The following is a 23,479-nucleotide window of genomic DNA, read 5'->3' on the forward strand; positions in this document are numbered from 1 at the left end:
TTAATTATCGGGAGACGAATGGTTTTGTTACTTGGCCAGAGTTTTTGAATGACGTGAGGCATCGATTCGACCCCCAGAGCTTCAGGAACTATACAGGTTTGATCGCCAAGCTGGTTCAGACGACCACCGTGGCTGACTACCACGCGACGTTCGAACGGTATCTCAATAGGGTGACCGATTTATCGGAGTCTGCTTTGATTCCAATCTTTATTCAAGGGCTGAAACAGCCTCTGCAAGAAAAGGTCGAACTACAGAACCCAGAGTCGTTGGCAGAGGCAATGGCCTTAGCGTTGCGTTTGGCCGCAACTCATGATGAGCGACCACAGCACACGTCGACATATCAGCGCCGACCGTGGCCTGGCAAGGAGCAACGAGCCACCCCGGCTCCGGTTTCTAACCAAACCGCCATGCCACAACCACAGGACTCGTTTGTCCGGGAGGCGGACAGATCACGAGCATACCCAATTAGGGTGTCGAATGCGGAAAAATCGGAGCGAGCCCGTCGAGGGCTCTGTTATCATTGCCCCGAGAAATGGGTCGCGGGCCACGTTTGTAAAGTCAAGTTGCTCTGCTATATGGACGATGAGACGGACGACCCGCACGAGGTCAGTGCGGGAGAACAGCTTCCCGGCGAGGAATTGATTACGGCAGACTTATCACACCTGCACGCCTTAGATGGCCGTGGGAGTTCCAAACCGTTTATTGTCCAGGGGACATTAGGGGACTCTACCGTCCGGGTATTAATTGACACAGGAGCGACACTTGATTTCCTCCATCCACGGATTGCAGAGAGACTCCAATTGGAACTAACTCCAATTAGACCGTTCAGAGTGCTGGTGGGCAACGGGGCATCCCTGCTTTGCACCCATATTTCGCGGGGCACTAAGTTAGCTATGCAGGGTAGCTTATTTGTGGTAGATCTTCACATTCTCGCTCACCATGGACCGGATGTGATATTGGGAATGAACTGGTTGGAATCACTAGGGAAAGTATCGGCAGATTTTGTCAGGAAAACGTTAGAATTAACTCAAGGGGATCGGACGGTATTTTTGCAGGGAGTAATGCCGGGTCCGAGACAGATTTCTCTACACTCGCTGTACACACTAACAACACAGCCAGCAGACCATGAGTTCTATGAAATCGTGCCAATTGACAGGGTTTTCGAGACAGGGGCCACCAAGGACCTAGAAGGCTTTCCTCCTAACCTTCCAGCCGAGATACTGGAGGTATTGACGGCGCACCGGGCGGTGTTCGAGCAGCCTCGCGGCGTCCCCCTGGCCCGCTTATTTGACCACCGGATTCATCTGTTACCAGGGACAAGACCGATTAACGTTCGACCTTACAGATACCCATACTTCCAAAAGACTGAAATTGAAAAACAAGTGCACGATATGTTGGAGCAGGGTATAATTCGCCACAGTCACAGCCCTTTCTCGTCCCCGGTACTGCTGATCCGCAAAAAGGATGGCACTTTTCGCTTTTGCATCGATTACCGTGCCCTCAATAAGGCAACAGTCCCGGATCATTTTCCCATACCTACGGCAGAGGAACTTTTTGATGAGTTGGGCAGTGCGAAATATTTTACAAAGTTGGACCTTCGATCAGGGTATCATCAAATTCGAATGAATGAGGGTGACATCTTTAAGACAGCCTTCAGGACTCATGACGGCCACTTCGAGTTTCTTGTGATGCCTTTCGTCCTCACAAATGCACCCTCCACTTTTCAGGCGGCTATGAATGCCATTTTTCAGCCGCTCCTCAGACAGTGCGTTATCGTCTTCTTCGATGATATCTTGATTTACAGCCCGTCCCTAGAATTGCATGGCCAGCATTTGGAGGCAGTCCTAGAGTTACTCCACGCGAATAGCTTCTTTGTCAAGCTTTCCAAATGCTCATTTTGTAGTGTTTCGGTTGAATACTTGGGGCACATCATTGACAATGGCAAACTCAAGGCTGACCCAACTAAGATAGAAGCAATGACGGCATGGCCTACGCCGGGAACAGTCAGACAGTTACGGGGCTTCTTGGGTTTGACAGGCTATTATCGCCGATTCGTCGCTCACTATGCGACGATAGCCGCCCCGTTGACGGATTTACTTAAAAAAGAGGCGTTTCGATGGTCGTCCGAGGCCGAGACCGCCTTTGCAGCGCTGAAGACGGCAATGACCTCGGCGCCAGTCCTGCAACTACTGAATTTCAGTTTGCCTTTTTGCGTCGAGACGGATGCTTGTGAGGTGGGAATTGGCGCAGTCCTAATGCAGCTAAATCATCCAATCGCGTTCTTTAGTAAGAAATTGGGTCCTCGCAGGAGAGCAGCATCGACGTATCATAAGGAATTATACGCTATTGTGGAGGCAGTGCAAAAGTGGCGTCAATATTTATTGGGGCGTGAGTTCGTTATTCGCACGGACCAAAGGAGCCTAAAGGACTTGTTGCAACAGGTAGTCCAAACTCCGGACCAACAGCTTTATGTCCGGAAACTTATGGGGTACAAATTCGTGATAGAATATAAACGTGGAATCACAAATAAGGCAGCAGACGCCTTGTCCCGCCAACACGACACGTCGGGGGTACAGACCGACGATACCCCCAGGGAGTCGCCTCGCGCCAAGGATGGGACGACAGTAACCGACGACCAGCTGCTCGTTGCGCTGGCCCGACCAGTACCGGATGTAATGCGAGTTCTGCAAGAGGAGACCGCATCACTGCCCGATTTGGTCGAATTAACGTCGAAAATCAAGTCTGGTGACGCCCCCCCTCATTTGACGTGGGCGGATGGCCTCATATATTATCATCGTAGGGTGCTTGTGAGTACGGAGTCCAAAACAAAGAGGACATTGCTGAAAGAACACCATTGTGCACCGTCGGCGGGTCACCCGGGCCACGAGAGGACGTTCCGTCTTCTGGCGAGTAGTTTTTATTGGCCAAAAATGCGCAAGGACGTGGTGACATTTGTTAATGAATGTGTGGTGTGTCAATCCACGAAATATTCGACCCGCAAACCAGCGGGTTTATTGCAGCCACTCCCGGTCCCATCGCAAGTGTGGGAAGATGTCTCCATGGATTTCGTCACGGGGCTTCCACAATCCCGCGGGTATACGGTCATCATGGTGGTGGTGGATAGGCTTTCAAAGTATGCTCACTTTGCCCCCCTTCCCACCAAGTTCGACGCTCTCCGAGTAGCGCACCTTTTCGTTAATACAGTGGTGCGGCACCACGGTTTCCCTACGACATTAGTCTCGGATAGAGACTCGGTGTTCCTTAACGCAACCTGGGAGGAAATGATGCGGTTGAGTGGGACCAAACTTCACTTCTCCACGGCTTACCGTCCGCAGTCGGACGGGCAGACGGAGGTCCGTAACCGGGGTTTGGAGCAGTATTTGCGCGCGTTTGTTTCGGATAAACCCTCGAAATGGACAAATTTTCTCCCGTGGGCGGAGCTCGCTCTCAATTGTTTTCACCATTCCGGGTTGGGCACGTCACCGTATCGCGCTTTGTATGGGAGAGAGCCTCCGTCCCTGGTCGCAGCCCCTCCATCGGCAAAGACACCACCTAACGTCGCAGACATTATCAAGCAGCGAGGGGAGTTATTGGTCACCCTCCGGCGTAACCTTTTGCGCGCCCAGCAGCGTATGGCAGACGTGGCGAACCGGCACCGTCGCCACGTCGAGTTTGAGGTCGGGGATATCGTTTGGCTTAAGCTGCAACCGTACCGACAACATTCGGTTGCGAAGCCACTATCGGCTAAGCTAGCCCCGAGGTTCTATGGGCCTTTTGAAGTGCTGGAGAGGGTTGGCCCAGTAGCCTACAGATTGCGCCTCCCAGATGGAAGTCGGATCCACAATGTGTTTCACGTAAGTCTATTGCGGGAGTTTGTGGCGGGGGAAGGTGATGTAGACGGGGTGAAACTCCCTCCGGAGTTCGTTGGGAATAGGCCGGTGGCACGGCCAGTAGCGTTGCTGGAAGAACGCGTTAGTTGGCGCGAGGGCCGACCAGAGAAGCAATGCCTGGTGCAGTGGGAAGATGATGCGTTCACGCCAACGTGGGAGCCGGTTGAGGCGATTGGTAGGCAGTTCCCGGAGGTTCGCCTTGTGGACAAGGCGATTTTTAACGGAGGGGGGGTTGATACGAGACCCCCGACACCAGACGCAACAGCAGAGCAGCATGCCGAGCTGGAGGCGACAACAGCCGAGCAGCATGCCGAGCTGGAGGCGACAACAGCCGAGCAGCTCGACGCAGCGCTTCCGGAGCCGAGCAGCACGACGCAGCCGAGCAGCACGACGCAATGCGTGAATGACCGAAGTGAAGAATTGATTGTGTCGGAGAGATCCTTGAGGCCGAGAGACAAGCTCAAGGCGCCGAACAAGTTCAAGAGTTAGCCGATTCTTTTTGTTTCCTTTTTATTTCTTTCCTTTTATGTTTTAGTATTTTTGAAACATTAATTTACTTACTGTTGAGTCGGGCCTGATTTATAAGCCCCGTTCGGGTTTTCTTTGCGGTTCTTTCCCGGATGAATTAGGATACGTCGAACCGCCCTAGGGTTTCTAGTATAAAATAGGGTATTTCATCAACACATTATTTTTATGAATGAAATATTTTCCCTAAACCTATCTTGTGAAACAAGCAATTATCCTTACGTTTCTTGTTGCTTTGTGGAAGACGTCCACCAAATCAGCAGGGGTTCGATCAATTGCCGCGAGTTTGTCATGGAAATTGCTCGTGGTTCCGCCGAGAAGGAAGATCACGGAGCCGTTGCGGAGAACGTCCGTAACAGAGTCCTACTTTAATATACTCTCTTCGTCTCCCAATATCCCAATATGTGTCTCACTTTGATCTGGCACGAGATTTAAGAAATGTAAGAAAAATGAGTTTAAAAAGTTATTGGTGTTTGGGTGCTACTTTTAAATATAGTTTTAAAATATAATGTGATGGGGAAATGATTTAGAAAAATGTAAGATTGATTATCAAAAATAGTAAAAGTGAAGTGAGACAATTAATAAGAGGGATGGACCAAAATGAAAAACTGGAACGCATAATAGAGGTCAGAGGGAGTATTAGTTTTATACTTCCTCTGTCTCATACAAATATTGGAAAAGAGTATGGCACGGGAATTAAGAAGAAATTGGTAAAGTAAGAGAGATGAGGAGAATGATATGGTAAAGTAAGAGATGAAAAGAATGGTAGTTAAAGTAGTGTTAGTAGCTAGTGAGACTTATATTATTAAATTGATATAACTTTTCAAAAATAGAATGCATATATTTTTGTGGACGGAGGGAGTAATAAAATATGAGTGAGATAAAGTTAGTAGACAGTGTGGTCAATTACCAAAAGTAGTAAAAAAATAAATGAGATATTTATTAATGGACGAACAAAAATGACAAAATGGAACGATTAATGGTGGAGGAAGGGAGTAATAACTAGGGTCATGTTATTTTGGCTAGCAGGGTCGACAGATGAGTTCTTCGTTAAACTACAAAACTGGAACTACTTCCTCCATTCCGTTCATTGTTAATTGAGGCACTTCTTTTGAACACGAAAATTAAGAATAGTGAGTTAATTGGATGTTAAATAAAGTAAGAAAGTGTTATTTTTAGCAAAAAGAGAAATAACACAATTATCTTAGAACTCACAAAATTTAAAAAAAATGCTCAATTAACAAAGAACGGGGGGAGTTCATAATAATCGAACAGAGTAGTTATTGAATAACCTATCATATTATATGTGATAATAGGTTAACTGATGACCGCTTAACCGTTTTATAGCTATGTTGCTCAACGATAAACGTAAATAATTCCTCCGACTCAGCTACAACTAAGTGATGAGACTTTTTTTTTGTAATAATTCACTCACATTTCTCTTACTTTATTATTTTTTTTCTTTTTCTTACTCCCTCCATTCTCTGTAGTATAAAATTTAAGAAGGATAGAGTATGAAAGAAAAAAAAAATAGTAGAGAGATAAAGAAAAAATAAAGTAAGAGAAAAATGTTTTATTATTCGCTAAAAAAGGAACTGTTCAACTACATTGATACAACCCAAATAGGAATACTCCCTCCGTCCTACATTTAAAGAACCCTTTTGCCATTTTGGTTTCTCCACGATTTATAGAACCATTTACTTTATTTCACTTTTAGTATGCGGACCTCACAATTCAATGTAAAACTAATACTTTAAATGGGTCCCACATTCCATTCACTTTCTCCCTTAATTATCTTCACAAAGTTAAATAATTTTTAAAAATCCGTGTCGAGTCGAAATGACTCTTTAAATGGTGGACGGGGGAGTACAACTTAGCTACATATGAACGTAGGAAGTACTTTATTACTCCCTCTGTCCCTATATAGTATAGACGTTTCTTTTCGACACGAAATTTAAGAAATTGTGTTAAAAGCGAATTAAGTGAAGAAATAATAAAGTAGGAAAGGAAAAAGGTAGAGATATGAAGAGATAATAAAGTGATAGTAAATAAAGTAAGAGAGAAGAAAAGTTGGTGTTTTTTGTCTAAATAGGAAATGACTCAGCTAAAGTGGGACAACTAAAAGAATACGACTCAGCTACAAAAGGACGGAGGGAGTATCTTTCTTACTTTATTCTATCTTTCTCTTTCTTACTTTATTCTCTCTTATACTTTACTGTTTACTATAATTTAATTCACCACTACCCAAATTCTTATTTTAAAATTCTTGTTTTAAAATAGAAACGTCTCATTTAGACTGGGACGAAAAAATACGAATTTATTTTTATTTATTATACTAATTATAACTTTATTAAATTTTATTTCTCAAATATTATAGACTAACAAAAAGTCAAGTTGGCATGCTAAAATGCTGCATTATGCACCAGTAGTTATACAATATGACCAGGAGACAACTCTAATATACTATAGTCCAACATTTACAACGCAGATTCAGGGCCAATTTTGAAGCCACCTTACAACCCCCACCCCCCGATTTATGGAATTTATTTTCCTGAAATTTTAATAATAACAAACTCCTGAATTTTATCAGTCTCTTGAAAATCTTCTTCCTTCTATTTATTTCTTTGCAATCACAATTGGGTACTTCCTCCTCCGTTCTTTTGTAGCTGAGTCATATTCTTTTTTGTGTTTCCCATTATAATTGAATTCATTTTCTTTTTTAGTAAATAAACATTTCTTATCTTTTAATTATTTTATTCTCCTTTCATCTCTCTATCTTTTTTCCATTCTTACTTTATTATTCATTTAAAAGGATTTTTCTTAATATCCATGTAAAAAAAAATACTTGTACCACATAGAGATGGGGGGAGTACATTTCATCTGCAGATATAAGGTTGTTTTAAATGTACTAAAAAGGAGTAGATATTTCGATAAACAGTAAATAGAAGAATACTAGTATCATTTGTAATACAGTGTCAGATAAGTGGTGCGTAACGTACTCGCTTCTAAGTTCTAACAAATAAATAATGAACATTTATATTCTGTTGAGCAGAAAACACTGTTAAATAATGTGTAATTTTATATAAATATATATCTGTCCTATATTGGCAGCCCCGCCCCGCCCCACCCCACCCCACCCTACCTCCCAGATAAATCGATTCCTATATTAGAATGACACACACACACATATGCTTATTTCTGATTTGAAGGAAGGCAATGAAATGAATACATCCTCTCTCTGAAAATCTTAGAAAAAATGAAGGAGATGTGGACAACCATGGCATCCATAATGGGGGTGTGGGCCTTCGGGCAGAGCCTCCTCCACACGGTGTTCCCGCCGGAGCTCCGTTTCGCCTCCCTGAAGCTCTTCCACCGCGTCTTCACCTACTTCTCCTCCTACTGCTACTACGACATCACCGAGATCGACGGCGTCAACACCAACGAGCTCTACAACGCTGTCCAGCTCTACCTCAGCTCCTCCGCCTCCATCTCGGGCACCCGCCTGAGCCTCACGCGTGGCCTCAACTCCTCGTCCATCACCTTCGGCCTTTCGAACAACGACCGCCTCATTGATTCCTTCAAGGGGGCCACCGTTGAGTGGGAGCACGTGGTCACCCAGCGCCACTCCCAGACCTTCTCCTGGCGGCCCCTCCCGGAGGAGAAGCGCGGCTTCACCCTCCGTGTCAGGAAAAAGCACAAACACCTCGTCCTCACCTCCTACCTCGACTTCGTCATGGAAAAGGCCAACGACCTCCGCCGCAAGAACCAGGACCGCCTCCTCTACACCAACTCCCGCGGCGGCTCCCTGGACTCCCGCGGCCATCCGTGGGAGTCCGTCCCCTTTAAGCACCCCAGCACCTTCGACACGTTGGCCATGGATCCCGCCAGCAAGGCCCAAATCATGGCCGATCTATTGGATTTCGCTAACGGTGAAGCGTTTTACCAGAAAACCGGCCGGGCATGGAAGAGAGGCTACTTGCTCTACGGCCCACCGGGCACCGGAAAATCCAGCATGATCGCCGCCATGGCCAATTTCCTCGGCTATGACATCTACGACCTCGAGTTAACAGAAGTTAACACCAACTCAGAGCTCCGGAAGCTCCTCATGAAGACCACTTCCAAGTCGATTATCGTTATCGAGGACATCGACTGCTCGATTAATCTCACTAACAGGAACAAGGCCGCCGCCGTCAGGAAGAATATTAGTAATAATAACAACAATAGCTACGATGTAGCGGCGTCGGGTGCAAGCGGCGGCGACGATGGCCCTAACACAATTACGCTCTCCGGTCTACTGAATTTCACCGACGGGCTGTGGTCGTGCTGTGGCAGCGAAAGGATCTTCGTGTTTACGACGAATCACATCGAGAAGCTGGATCCGGCATTGCTGAGGAGCGGGAGGATGGACATGCACATCAACATGAGCTACTGCACCTTGCCGGCGCTGAATATTCTCTTGAAGAATTATTTAGGATATGATCTGGAGAGGGAGGCGGTGGAGGAATTCGCGGCGGTGATCGAGCCGGCAGAGATGACGCCGGCGGACATCAGCGAGGTGCTCATCAAGAACCGCCGCAACAAGAGCAAGGCCGTAGCGGAATTGCTGGAAGCGCTCAAAATTAGGGCGGAGAAAAGCGGGATGAAGAAATTAGGGAATAAAATGGTGGGCCATGTAGAAGAGGAAGAGGAAGAGGAAGAGGAGCAGGAGAAGAGGGCTTTGGACGAACAATTGCAAGAAAATATCAATAAATTTGGAGATGAAATCTGAGTGTTTTACCAAAGGATGAATTTTGAGACAAATTTGATGTCATTATTGTTTTTTTCTGCTTAAATGAATTTAGTTAGTACCAAATATATCGTACCCAAAAATCGAATCTTTTTTCTGCTGTGTGTCCTAACAAATGCTTCATTTTGCATGTGGTTTGTTTTGCTAGTTTAGTTCACTTATGTTCTGTCTTCCTTGTATAGTAACATCTACTACATGGTTTGGTGCTTTCTCACATGGTATTAATTCATTTGGCAGTGGTGCCTATTTATTGGAATGTATTGCTTTTAAGAAAAGATACAAAATGTTAGTAGTGATGTGTGAGTTGTGAAGTTGCATCATTAGGCACATGGGGGGTTCTAGTTCTACTCTCTTCTAGCTTGGAGATATTTCGAATTTATTTATGCATCCTCAATATTATTAATGTATGTCCTTTTGATCTATATTCGCATTTTTCAAAATCATTTGAATAGATGTTGTTGCACGTGCGAGTGCGACCATAACAACATATGCAAACGAATGTCATGTGAAATTCAAGTTTTTAGCCACCAATTAAAAACACATTTTGACTCGACATGAGTTTTAAAAAATTGTTTCACTTTTAAAAAAAGTTATTGGAGTATGGTCCTATTTTAAAATGTTAATTTTACAATAGAATATGAGTATAATGAGGTAATTATATTTTTAAATAATGGACAATTATAAAATATGTCAGGTTTTGATGGAAGAAGGGTATAAGTACCTATATTTGATTTGAAAACACTTTTGCCAATCACACTGTGACAACACTTATTAATTAACATGGAGTAAAAGTTGATGCTACTTAGAAATAAGAGGCAATTGTTTTTAAATGTGCAAATGGATAATGCAGAAAGATTTAAAAAAAAGAAATGCAAAAATGTGAGTGACAATCAAGGAGGAAACAGCTCAACAATGAGAAGATTTTATGTTGGAATAAAGAAAGATATGAGGAGGAAAAGGGAGAGACCTCATATGATCTGAAAAGTTGACACTTTACATATATTTTACTTTTTAAAAAAGAAATTGGTTTTTGTCTTGATTTTATTACTGAGTTGGAAAAGCAGATTTTGCCTTTTCCAATTTAGCCTAGAAAATAAAGCAGATTAGTTCTTATCCTACGTGGAGACAGCAACCACTACATTGTCAATGATGTTGTATTTATATTATCATGCGTTTCAGATTGTGTGTGTGTGGCGTTTCGGAAAAAGTAAACTTTTTTAATGACAAAAGTTGGTGCTATGTTACTACTTTTTTGTTTAGTGCTGTGGTTGTGGTTTCTCTATGACTTGATTGCTTTTTTTAAAAATTCAGTTTTATTGGTTATTAATGGTTAATTAGGTCAGGAGTTTGTTTGATAGTTGGTTGCTCTCATGCGCCAGGTTTAGTAAATTTGAACTTGTTTTATGGACTTTTCCACTTCAGACAGCAATTTGGATCCGTGACATCCTTATACTATTTCATTTGTGGATATGGACAACTTAAATTAATCAAGTTCCCACGTTGTGTTAGTGATCCCAGTTGGATAAGAGCAGGAAAAAAAAAACATCTATGTTTTGCTTATGATTTTTTCATTTTGAAGTAGCGGATTCTAAATGTTTAATCTAATCTATTGATTACCAGATGTTTTATCTAAGACGTTTTGAAATAGCGGATTTATAATATTATTCGTCTCTAAAACCATAAATTTTGCACATATTCAGAATTTCCATTTCTCCACTCTTAAGTCAAAATAAATATCCACTCCATCCATGATTAAATGTCTCATATCTAACCGACACTGATTTTAAGAAATTATTTTACTTTATAGAGTAAAGTGGATAGAAAAAGTTAATGAAATGTAAGTTTTACTTTTATATATTGATTTTATAATAAAATATGAGTGAGATTAGTTAGTGGAATGTATGGTCCACTTACCAAATATAGTAAAAATGAAATAGGACATTTATTGACGGACGGACGAAAAAGAAAAAATAAGATATTTAATGGCAGATCGATAAATTAAACATTAATAATGCTTAGAAGTTTATTGTTTCACGGTGTTCATTTATTTAGAATTACGAGAGATTAAAGAGCGAATTTCATTGTCCATTTCTCAATTCAAGAATTTGAGGCTGTCAATATATTATTTGTATTTTGATTTTAAATATATTAAGCTTATTTTTTTACTGATAAATAAATAAAAATTGAAAGGTCGTGTCACAATGGATTAGAACAAAAACCTTTATTTTTAAGTATTAATCACTTTATTACTGGGCTATACATAGGGCTCATTTATTTGGTTTCAAATATTAATCATTATACCAACATGTCAACTCATAAATTAGACTCATTTTGTTAGAATAAAGGAGAAGATTTGATTAAGTTAGGAAAGAATAAATTAAGAATCAATTCCCTACATTAAGGGATTGATCAAATCATGTATAGAGTATAATGATTTAGTTACGATATACAAGATCTTGTAACTCCTATTTAATCCATACGGTGGTAATGAGAAATCATCAAGCTTTTACCCCAAATCCTTTTTTCATTTGCCGTTTAACATGGCATCAGAGAGGGCGACGATTCTGGGAGCTCAGAATCAATATCATCATCGCTCATAATCCCTTCCCAACCTCTTGACCAAGAACCTATGAAAGAGAAATATGTCAGAAACCGAAAAAGGGGCAACCGGCGGCCAGAACACATCCGAAGCGGATGAGTTTGCACGCCTCTTTTCAAACTTCATGCCTAAAAGTCTTATGCAAAACCAACCACCAGAAATCCACGGTACCAAACCAGAAAAAACCACATACAGAACCGATTCTCAGCCCTGGACAGTAGGGTTCAAACTCAACGGAGACAACTATTTGATATGGTCCATCCTGATGCATAACGCAATAAGCGGAAGGGAGATGGTATCTCACATCACTGGAGTCCCATCCCCACCACCAAGAACAGACCCAACGTTTACACAATGGCAGGAAGCCGATCATTATGTATTTACGTGGCTTATTCAAAACATTGAAACCAAGTTGGTCAGCCGAGTTGCTCAACAACCGACGGCAAAACATATATGGGACAGCCTGACTGTAACATACAAGAGTGGCGGAGATTCGTTGCAAACATACGATCTCCACCGAAGAGTGAGCACTTTAAAACAGGGGAACACCACATTGGAGGAAGTGTGGAACGATCTCAACGAGATCTGGACCGCAATCGACCAGAAACGGCCTAACCGGATGAAGTGTCCAGAGGATATCCAGGTATACAATGAAGAGACATAACAAAACCGACTATATCAATGTTTTACTACATTGGATGAGAGGTGCTAAAGATGGAGCCACTTCCCTCAGCCGAGCAAGCATACAATGTAGTGAAGCGGGAGGATATTCGATCGGAGATCCTTCACCCTGCAGACGGAAAAACCCTAGGAGATGGGATCGGAGCAGGGTTGTTCACGGCGCGAAGGCCGAACCACTCCAATGCCCCACGCCGGGCGGTGGTAGTGGAAACGGAGGATGGAGTCAATGAATCCCCGATGAACGGAGAATGGATGAAGATCGATCCAAACTAGTGTGTACAAACTATGGAAAACGGAAGCACACAAGAGAGCAGTGCTTCGAATTGGTGGGGTATCCCGAATGGTGGGAATCGAAGCATAAACCAGCAGCCGCTCGCCCACCGTGGAGCAAGGGCCACGCCGCCGCGGCTGTCTGAGCAGATGGAGGAGCAGCGAACAACGCCGCCACCGAGGGCAACCACGATGCGGCCGCTCACGCTCGGGGCAACAAGCAACCGATAGGAGCACCACCGAAGGCAGCCGGAATCGCTCAGTTCGCTGCTGCAGGGATCCGATCGGAGGAAGAAATGAGCGAAGCGGCAGGAGGTAACCTGGTATTAAGGTTAGGTTTACAACCTAACCATCTACCTTTTTGTTATTTCGAAAATTTACCCCATGCCAATTCCTCTTTCAATTTTGCCCCTAACACTTCCCGAAATATTAAACTGACCCCCAGCTGTGTTGAAAAATACAAATCAGCCCCAATTGAATGTAAAAATCGGTTTCAAGTACTAGAAAATTTGGGACTGCGTGTGCAGTGTGTGCAAGATCTGAAAAAAAATTAATAGGTGGATTTTTTTTATTGCTGGGCTGCTGATACGATGACTTATGATGAGTCAGATATTAGTAAACTTCATAAACCTCATTTATCTCATATTCAGACTGCTAGTGGGGAATTTACGGTTGTAAAAGGGGCAGAGACTGTGAAGATTTCTCCAACTTTCGAGTTATCAAATTGTTTGCATGTTCCTTCACTTTCCCATAAATTATTGTCGATCAGCCATGTGACACGAGAATTAAATTGTACATTGCTGATGCAACCAAACTTCTGTCTATCACAGGATATCAGGACCGGAGAGATTATTGGGCGTGGCACTGAAAGCAACGGGCTGTACTACGTGGATGAGATAGCCCAAAAAGGAACTGCCATGCTAACTCACGGGTCTGCTGATAGGAAAACTTGGCTTTGGCACCGACGCTTAGGACATCCTTCTCCGGGTTATTTTAAAATGCTATTTCCTAATATTATTCCAAAATCGAACATGTATTGTGAGACTTGTGTTTTGGCTAAAAGCCATAGAAACTCTTATCCTTCGAGTAATTCTCGTACTGAAACCATTTTTGATTTAATACATTTCGATGTTTGGGGACCCGCACCAGTAATTGGGGGACAAGGCTTTAGATACTTTCTTATCTTTGTTGATGATTGTACCCGTATGACTTGGGTATACTTTATGAAGCATAAATCTGAAGTTGTTGAACACTTTGTCCACTTCTATAACCTTGTCCAAACACAATACCAAAAAACCATCAAAATCCTTCGATCTGATAATGGGGGGAAGTTCGTCAATTCCAAAATGAAACAGTTCATCCTAGAAAATGGACTGATACACCAAACCACCCGTGCCCACACTCTCGAACAGAATGGGGTAGCCCAGAAAAAAAACATAATCCTACTAGAAATGACCCGAGCCATGCTCATCGAATCACAAGTTCTAAAAACCTTATGGCCAGAAGCCCTTGCCACTTCCGCTTACCTTCTAAATCGGCTACCTACCCATATCCTAAAATTCCAAACACCAACCGATACCCTAGCCCTACAGACAACTGTTCCCAACACCTTTCTCTGGCACCCCGTGTCTTTGGCTGCTCAGTCTTCGTCCATATACCGAAACATGAACGAACAAAGTTATCCCCTTGTGCCATTAAATGTGTATTTGTGGGCACACGACCATGAACTGTGATACTAGGTGCTTTGACCCTAAGTCTAATCGTATGCACACGACCATAAACTGTGATTTTCTTGAATCTGAGTACTTTTATACCCATCTTAGTGGTAAGGGGGAGAGTGATACTAGGAAAAACATTAGTGACCCACTAAGCTGGGTGTCAATGCCAAGTGCACCAGAAGCGGACCTACTAGAGAAAGCAGTACGCAACTCCGCTGGGCAAGTCTCTGATGTGGTGCAGACTGAAGCAGCAGGTGACACAAGTCCTAATGACGACTCTTCGCTTCTGATATCGGATGTAAGTACTCTCGCTCCTGTCAATGAGATTATTGGATCTAATGTTGTGGATGAGACTCAGGGGGAGGATAATGTTCACCCTGAAGAAGTTGAAACAGATGAAATTGAGGGAATCGATCCTGACACTGGGAGATATATACTACATCCAAGGGCAAACAGGGGAGTACCACCAAAGAGGTACAGTCCAGAGAGAATCAACAAAAAGGCAAGATACTCTATCGCGAATTTTGCGAAAGGTCACTTAGCTGAGATGGCTCAGGCGTTTGAGGAAGCCCTCTACGACGAGGAAGAGATCCCACAGTCGGCAGACGAGGCAATGAGGAACAAGCATTGGAGAGAAGCCATGAAGAAGGATATAGACGCTCTAAGGCGTAACCACACTTGGGACAAGTGTCAACTACCCGAAAGAAAGAAGCCAGTTGGGTGTAGATGGGTGTTCACTATTAAGCGGAGACCGGATGGAAGTATCGAACGGTTTAAAGCTCGACTGGTGGCTAAAGGGTACACTCAGACTTATGGAATAGACTACTCAGAAACTTTTTCTCCAGTGGCCAAGATGGACACGATCCGGGTACTACTTTCCATTGCCGCTAATCGAGATTGGCCACTATACCAGTTCGACGTCACAAACGCCTTCCTTCATGGAGAGTTGAAGAAAGAAATTTACATGGAGGCACCACCAGGTTTTTCTGATAAATTTAAAGCAGGTGAAGGATGCAGATTGAGGAAAACTCTGTATGGGTTGAAGCAGTCACCGAGAGTCTGGTTTGGTAGATTTGCTAACGCAATGAAGAGCTATGGATATAGACAGAACAACTCAGATCATACACTGTTCCTGAAAAGGCATGAAGGAAAGACTACCTGTTTTATTGTGTATGTTGATGACATGATTATTACAGGTGATGATGCAGAGGAAATAAAGAGTTTGAGGGAGAAGCTTTTCAAAGAATTTGAGATGAAGGATTTAGGTGATCTGAAGTACTTCTTGGGGATTGAAGTGCTCCCCTCACTGCGAGGGATATTTTTGAGGCAGAAAAAATATATCTTGGATATCCTAGCAGAGACAGGCCTACTAGAGTGTAAACCAGCCGAGACCCCGATTGTGCAAAATCATGGCTTGAGGATACAAGATGGAGCTGAGGCAGCAGATCGAGGGCGATATCAGCGTTTAGTTGGGAGACTCATCTATCTGTCTCACACTAGACCTGATATTGCCTATGCTGTAGGGGTGGTAAGCCAATTTATGCATCAACCCCACGCTGAACATTTAGAGGCTGCACTGAGGATAGTTCGATATTTGAAAGGAACCGTTGGTTATGGAATAGTGTTCAAGAAAAACGAAAGCTTAGAAATCCATGGGTATACTGATGCAGATTGGGCAGGTAATCCTGTGGATAGAAGATCGACCTCAGGCTACTTTACATTCGTTGGAGGAAATTTGGTAACGTGGAAAAGCAAGTAGCAGAAGGTGGTAGCTCTGTCTAGTGCAGAGGCAGAATTTAGAGGAATAAAGAGTGGTCTGACTGAGATCATGTGGCTAAGGAAATTGATGACAGAGATTGACTCTATTCCAAGTAAGAGTCAGTTATACTGCGATAACAAAGCCGCTATAAGCATTTCAGAGAATCCCATGCAACATGACCGAACAAAGCACGTTGAAGTGGGTAGACACTTCATCAAGGAGAAGATTGAAGAGGGAGTGGTCAAGTTCCCATTTGTGCGTTCGGAAGATTAGTTGGCAGATATACTAACAAGGCGGTTAGCTCGAGGAGTCTTGAAGATGTTCTTGACAAATTGAGTATCAGGGATCACACTACTCAATTTGAGGGGGAGTGTTAGAATAAAGGAGAAGATTTGATTAAGTTAGGAAAGAATAAATTAAGAATCAATTCCCTACGTCAAGGGATTGATCAAATCATGTATAGATTATAATGATTTAGTTACCATATACAAGATCTTGTAACTCCTATTTAATCCATACGGTGGTAATGAGAAATCATCAAGCTTTTACCCCAAATCCTTTTTTCCTTTGCCGTTTAACACATTTATCATGCCTCACAATCGTTTTGGTTGTAGTTTGGATTGTGCTCATATTAAGAAGTACTCCTTCCATATCAATATAGTTGAGTGTTACTACTTTTCCGGATGACCCAACTTAGTATTATCTCGTTTCTGAAAATTTATCATTTATTTTCATTTTTATCTGTCTCCAAAAATTTATCGCCTTTCACTTTTATGATTGTTGATAGTGGACCTCACATTTCACTAACTCATTCATACTCACATTTTTATTATAAAACTAAAATATAAAAGTAGAATTCATATTCCACTAACTTTTTCAACCATCTTTCTATTACATTTCTTAAAATCCATGCAGGATCAAATGGTGACGAATTATTTGAGACGGAGGGAGTAATAATTTTCTTTTATGACAAAATATAAAATATATAATCACTCTTATTTTATTTTATCACACACTTTATTCAATCTTATCTCTTAAACTTTATTTTTTATCATATTTTATTTTTCTTTATTTGTTCTATTTAATGTAATTTCTTAATTTTTTGCATCGAAAATAATGTTTTAATTATTTTGGTACTGAGGGAGTAATTATTTTGTCAACCGTGATACTTCAATAGCTTAGTATTACTGATTAAATGACACAAACCATTAGATATCGACTCTACTACTGCAATAAAGTGCTTGTGGGGAACTGATTTCTAGGGGTCCTATCTTAAAAAGTGATGTGTTTTAATATTGGAAAATATATTAAGTGACCGATTGTAGAAAGAATGCCGTGACAGTAGATTGTGGTTATAAAATTATATTTAAATTGTCTATGACTGATTATAAAATATCAGTACAATTGGGAAATAAAAAAAAAACATTAGATTGTGGTTATAAAATTATATTTAAATTGTCTATGACTGATTATAAAATATCAGTACAATTGGGAAATTCAATTAATTGGGCTGGCTATATACGACAAAAGTTGACACTGATAATGTTATATATAGTCCAAAGCTTCATGATCTTTAGGTAAAACACTGTGTGTGTGTGTTTATTCCATTTTCTATTCATGGGGACTTGAAGAAACAAATTTTTATGGATAAAAAAAGAAATCCACTAATGATTTCATAAAAATATAATAAGGAATCAAATTTCAATTGAGTTTTCCAAGTTGCCTAAGCCATTACACTTGTGTTGGCAAAACAAATTAATACACTCATGAAATATTTTAAACTATTTTCAGTGACACGCCAAATATTGCTTTGGATCTTTTTGGATCTCGTGTTAACGAATCTTAATGACTTTTAGTGCTTCAGTGGAAAGATAAAATGACCGGATGAAAAGTCTTATAAAAACATTTTTAAAACATAACAACAACAATAATAATAATGAATTTTTCAAAAGTCCATTATTTAATTTTAGCATCGTAAGTGTAAAAATGAACATTTTAATTTTAAAAATATTTTACTCGTTTATCGATAAATATATTTGGTCTACGAGGTTTGTATACCATTTTTGTTTTGTACAATTTTTTTGCCTCGTTTATAAATGCGTGAGTTTATATCTTTTGGGTAATTAGAAAGTGTTGGAAATATAGTGGTCTTTACACTGGCAACCCTTGCTATTACAAAGAACACAAAGCTGGAAGGTAAATGTAACAAATAAATTACAACGAAAGTAAAGAGATGCAAACTATAGTCTTCTTAAGTCGAGTCGAGGTGACCCTCTCTCCGCAAGACGAAATACGCCCCGGCTAGTGCTCACGGATTGGCGTAATGTCCCCAAAGATGAAACGACTTTCCTCCTATCGAGTTGAAGCACCTCAAACTCGTAGGCTCCGGCGAACTTGAATTGGAGGCGAGAGCCGAGCTAGACAATGCTCCTAGAATGCCCACTAGAATGCTTGAGTGATGAAGAGAGAATGTTTGTTGATTGTGTGTTCTCTTCTTCCAAATCCTACCTATTTATAGGATATGAAAGCCTACATGAAGAGTCTTGGTTTTAAGACACCTCATAATGCATTTGGAGGAGAAAGGCCAAAGGCCTAGCCTTTTGGCATTTCACACGTGTTTCCTACAATCCCCCACATTGGTTAGAGCGCTGCAAGCTCAAACCAACACCAGACACAAATGCATGTATGCAGACTCTTTTGCTCAGTTCTCAGGAAACGATACTGTATTTGGAGAGGTAACTTGTGGTTTTCAACCTTCCATAGTCAACACTATCGGACATACCGGCGGACTAGTGGACGCGTTGCCTTGAACTATTCCTCCTTGGTGTATGCCTAGTCAATATTATCAACACAATATTGTCTCAACTCCATCAGTTCTCACGTTTGTGTCCGTTTCGGCCGTGGAACACCTCTTTGGAATTCATAAGTGACTCACACACACGAAGCGGCCTCACTTCTCACTTATATAGGTGATTCTTTCATGAGTATCCTGCCATACTGCATCTCCTTGAGATTTCAAGAATCATTAAAAGTCAAAAGACTTAACCTCTTACCACCTGCAGATTACAACACTCAAAGCTTTCTAAAGAATGGGCGAAGATTAAAAATCTTCTAAGTGTTACAGCTAGATTTGTATAGCTTCGTTTTCCCATTGAACCAATCCCATGGGATCTCCAATCGTATGGTTGGGTTACCACTATACTCATCTTTTAAGATGTGGTTTTCAGTCTCATTCCTTTTAGCAATTTATGCATTTGATCACGGTTTAAACCTTTTGTTAACGGATCCGCTAAGTTATCCACTGACCTTACATAGTCAACTGTGATAACACCACTTGTGATCAATTGTCTGACGGTATTATGTCGCCGACGAATATGTCTAGACTTACCATTGTATAAGCCACTGTGTGCTCTACCTATAGCTGTTTGGCTATCACAATGTATCACTACTGTCGGCACTGGCTTCTTCCAACATGGAATATCTTCTAGGAAGTTTCTAAGCCACTCGGCTTCTTCCCCTGCTTTATCCAAAGCGATAAACTCAGATTCCATGGTGGAACGAGCAATACACGTCTGTTTCGTTGATTTCCACGAGACAGCACCACCCCCCACAGTGAACACATACCCACTTGTAGAAAATGAGTCTTTTGAATCAGAGATCCAATTGCATCACAGTACCCTTCAAGTACTTGGGGATATCTTGTGTAATGCAACCCAAAGTTAAGAGTATACTTCAAGTATCTCAAAACTCTACACAGGGCTTTCCAATGTTCCTTACTTGGGTTGCTCGTAAATCGGTTCAACTTGTTTACAGGACAAGCAAGATCAGGTCGAGTACAATTTGTGATAAATATCAAACTTCCTATGACCTTTGCATACTCTTCTTGAGCAACAGAATCACCCATATTCTTGCTCAGATGGACATTGAGCTCCAAAGGAGTCTTTGCTGGCTTACAATCAGACGAGTTGAATTTCTTAAGCATTTTCTCAACATAATGAGATTGCGTTAAGGCAATTCCCTCATTAGTCCTCAATATTTTGATTCCAAGAATCACATCAGCTAGACCCATATCTTTCATATCGAAATTTCTTTTCAACATATTTTTTGTCTCGTTAATAATGGCACTATTGCTGCCCATTATCAACATATCATCAACATACAGACACACAATAACAAAACCGTTATCTGTGTTCTTAATGTAAACACACTTATCGCACTCATTGATAGTGAATCCATTTGCCAACATCACGTTGTCAAATTTCAAATGCCATTGTAATGGTGCTTGCTTCAACCCATATAATGACTTTACCAGTTTGCATACTTTACGATCTTGCCCAGGCACAACAAACCCTTCGAGTTGTTCCATATATATTTCTTCTTCCAGATCACCATTCAGAAACGCAGTTTTCACATCCATTTGGTGAATCTCAAGATTGTGCAAAGCAGCAATCGCAAGAAGCACCCGAATGGAAGTGATTCTCGTAACAGGTGAATAGGTATCAAAAAAGTCATGTCCTTCTTTCTGCTTAAAGCCTTGGACAACTAGGCGAGCTTTGTACTTATCTATAGTACCATCGGGCTTATATTTCCTTTTCAGAATCCACTTGCACCCTAAAGGCTTACAGCCTTCAGGCAAGTCTACTAACACCCAAGTGTTATTTCTCATGATGGATTCAATTTCACTGTTGATAGCTTCTTGCCACCACGCCGCGTCTGGGCCAGACAGAGCTTCCGCCAATGACTTTGGTTCGTCATCCAACATAAAAGTTATGAAGTCAGGACCAAATGTTTTAGCAACTTTAACTCTTTTACCATGTCTTGGTTCAACATCCTCAGGACTTGACCTCGTCCTTTTTGGAGGATTAGAACTAGTGGATTCATCCATCATTCTTTCACTAGAACGATCCTCTTGCCTCTTGCAAGGGTATACATTCTCAAATAATATAGCATTCCTTGACTCAATCGTTGTTCCTTCAGCCACGCCAGGCACAGCTGACCTATGGACTAGGAAACGATAGACACTACTATTAAGTGCATGGCCAATAAAGATGCAATCGACTGTTTTAGGGCCTATTGCAACTTGTTTCGGAGGTGGCACTTCTACCTACGCTAAACACCCCCACATTTTGAGGTATGAATATGAAGGTTTCTTCCCTTTCCACAACTCATAAGGAGTCACATCCCTATTTTTTAGTGGAATTTTATTCAGGATATGATTCGCTGTTAACACAGCCTCCCCCCACATGTCTGGGGTAATCCTGAATTAATCAACAAGGCATTCATCATCTCTTTTAGTGTTCGATTTTTGCGTTCAGCAACTCCATTTGACTGGGGAGAATATGGAGCCGTTGTTTGGTGAATTATACCACTTGCATGACATAATTCTGCAAACGGGGCTACATACTCACCGCCTCTATCACTTCGAACACACTTAATTCGACAATTAAGTTGATTTTCGGCTTCATTTTTGAAGTCTTTAAACGCTTCAACTGCCTCATCTTTACTTCTTAATAAGTAAAGGTAACAATACCTTGTGCAATCATCTATAAATGTGATGAAGTACTTTTTACCACCTCTAGTTTGCACAAATTTTAAATCACATACGTCTGTATGGATTAACTCTAGAGGTTTTGTGCTCCGTTCTACCGAGCGAAACGGTAGCTTGGTCATTTTTGCTTCAACACAGACTTCACATTTTTCTTGTGAGTTAAACTTATCTACTTTTAGTAAATTAAGATTTACTAATCTTTTTATAGCATTTAGATTTACATGTCCTAATCTACAATGCCATAAATTGGAGCACTCAAGCAAGTAAGAAGAAGAAGCATTCTTATTATCATTCACTTGATTCGGTACACGGCCCTTGGCCATTACATTGAGTTTGAACAAACCATTGGAAAGAAAACCTTTTCCAAGGAAAGTACCAAACTTAGATAAAACAAACTTGTCAGAATCAAACACTAGCTTAAAGCCATGACTAACAAGCAAACTACCAGAAACAAGATTTTTACGGATGTCTGGGACATGCAGCACATCCCTCAGCTTTAGCTCACGACCAGATGTCATTAAAAGCTTCACTTCACCCATGCCAATGACTTCAGACGAGTCTTGGTTGCCCATGTGGAGCTTCTTCCCTTCGACTTGCTTGTAGGTCGAAAATTGGCTACGATCGGAGCACACATGCACAGTAGCTCCGGTGTCAACAAACCAAGCCTTCGGATTGTCAATGTGGTTCACTTCAGAAACCACAACAGCCAGATCATCATCGTTGAAGTCTCTCTCGACCATTTGAGCACTCTTCTTGAATTTCATCTTCTTAGGCTTTCGACAGTCCTTCGCCATATGGCCCGGCTTATCACAGTTGAAGCAATTGCCTTCAAACTTTCTGCCAACAGTTTCCTTCCATTTGCCCTTATCTTTTGCGCTCGGGCGGGGACGTTTGGAGGATTGTCCCTTCTCCATCAGATTTGCCTTGGCGACTTCTGTCCCTCCCGACTTCTGATGGTACCGCCTATTGTCCTCTTCAATACGAAGACGGACTATTAGGTCTTCCGTCGTCATCTCCTTTCTCTTGTGCTTTAGATAGTTCTTGAAATCCATCCAGCACGGAGGAAGCTTCTCGATCATTGCAGAAACAATGAACTGGTCTGGTAGGGCCATCCTTTCAGCATGGACATCGTGGACTATGATTTGCAACTCTTCAGCTTGCGCCACCACTGAACGAGAGTCCACCATCTTGTAGTCCAAAAACTTTGCGACTACATATTTCTTTGTACCAGCGTCCTCGACGCGATACTTCTTGTCAAGAGCCTCCCACAACACTTTGGAGGTCTTAGCCTCGGCAAAGATAGAATAGAGACTATCCTCTAAGCCGTTCAAGATATAATTCTTGCACAAGAAATCTCCTTGATGCCAAACATCATAGGCAGCTCGAACATTAAAGTCCGTCTCTTCCTCAGGTACAGTTGGAGCATCCTCCTTGAGAAAGTTGGCAACACCCAACGTAGTTAGGTAGAACAACATCTTTTGTTGCCAACGTTTGAATTCTAAGCCTTTAAATTTTTCAGGCTTCTCAGCTTGAGCCATGACCCTTGAGGTCGAAACAGGTGCCAACATTGAGGTGTTAGCGGCAGCAGAAGACGATCCAATGGTGTTGTTTCCGTTCCCTCCAGCTTCGGTCGACATGATTTCAGCAAGAGTATAGTATTTCGTCTTGCGATTGTTGAAAATATAGTGGCCTTTACACTGGCA

General features: G+C 41.8%; 1 protein-coding gene across 1 annotated transcript; it reads left to right on the top strand.

Annotated features, from left to right (window-relative positions):
* Positions 1–7,553: 7,553 nt before the first annotated feature.
* Positions 7,554–9,294, top strand: LOC121749008 (AAA-ATPase At5g57480-like). The gene has a single exon (XM_042143616.1). The coding sequence runs from the start codon at positions 7,672–7,674 to the stop codon at positions 9,181–9,183; it is 1,512 nt and encodes a 503-aa protein (XP_041999550.1). The 5' UTR covers positions 7,554–7,671; the 3' UTR covers positions 9,184–9,294.
* Positions 9,295–23,479: the final 14,185 nt, after the last annotated feature.

This window comes from Salvia splendens, chromosome 9 (genome assembly GCF_004379255.2).
Source record: "Salvia splendens isolate huo1 chromosome 9, SspV2, whole genome shotgun sequence".
Lineage (NCBI taxonomy): Eukaryota > Viridiplantae > Streptophyta > Magnoliopsida > Lamiales > Lamiaceae > Salvia > Salvia splendens.

Bases quoted from the DNA above. Each gene is read 5' to 3' on its own strand.
- LOC121749008 (XM_042143616.1), top strand. From the start codon at position 7,672: ATGAAGGAGATGTGGACAACCATGGCATCCATAATGGGGGTGTGGGCC.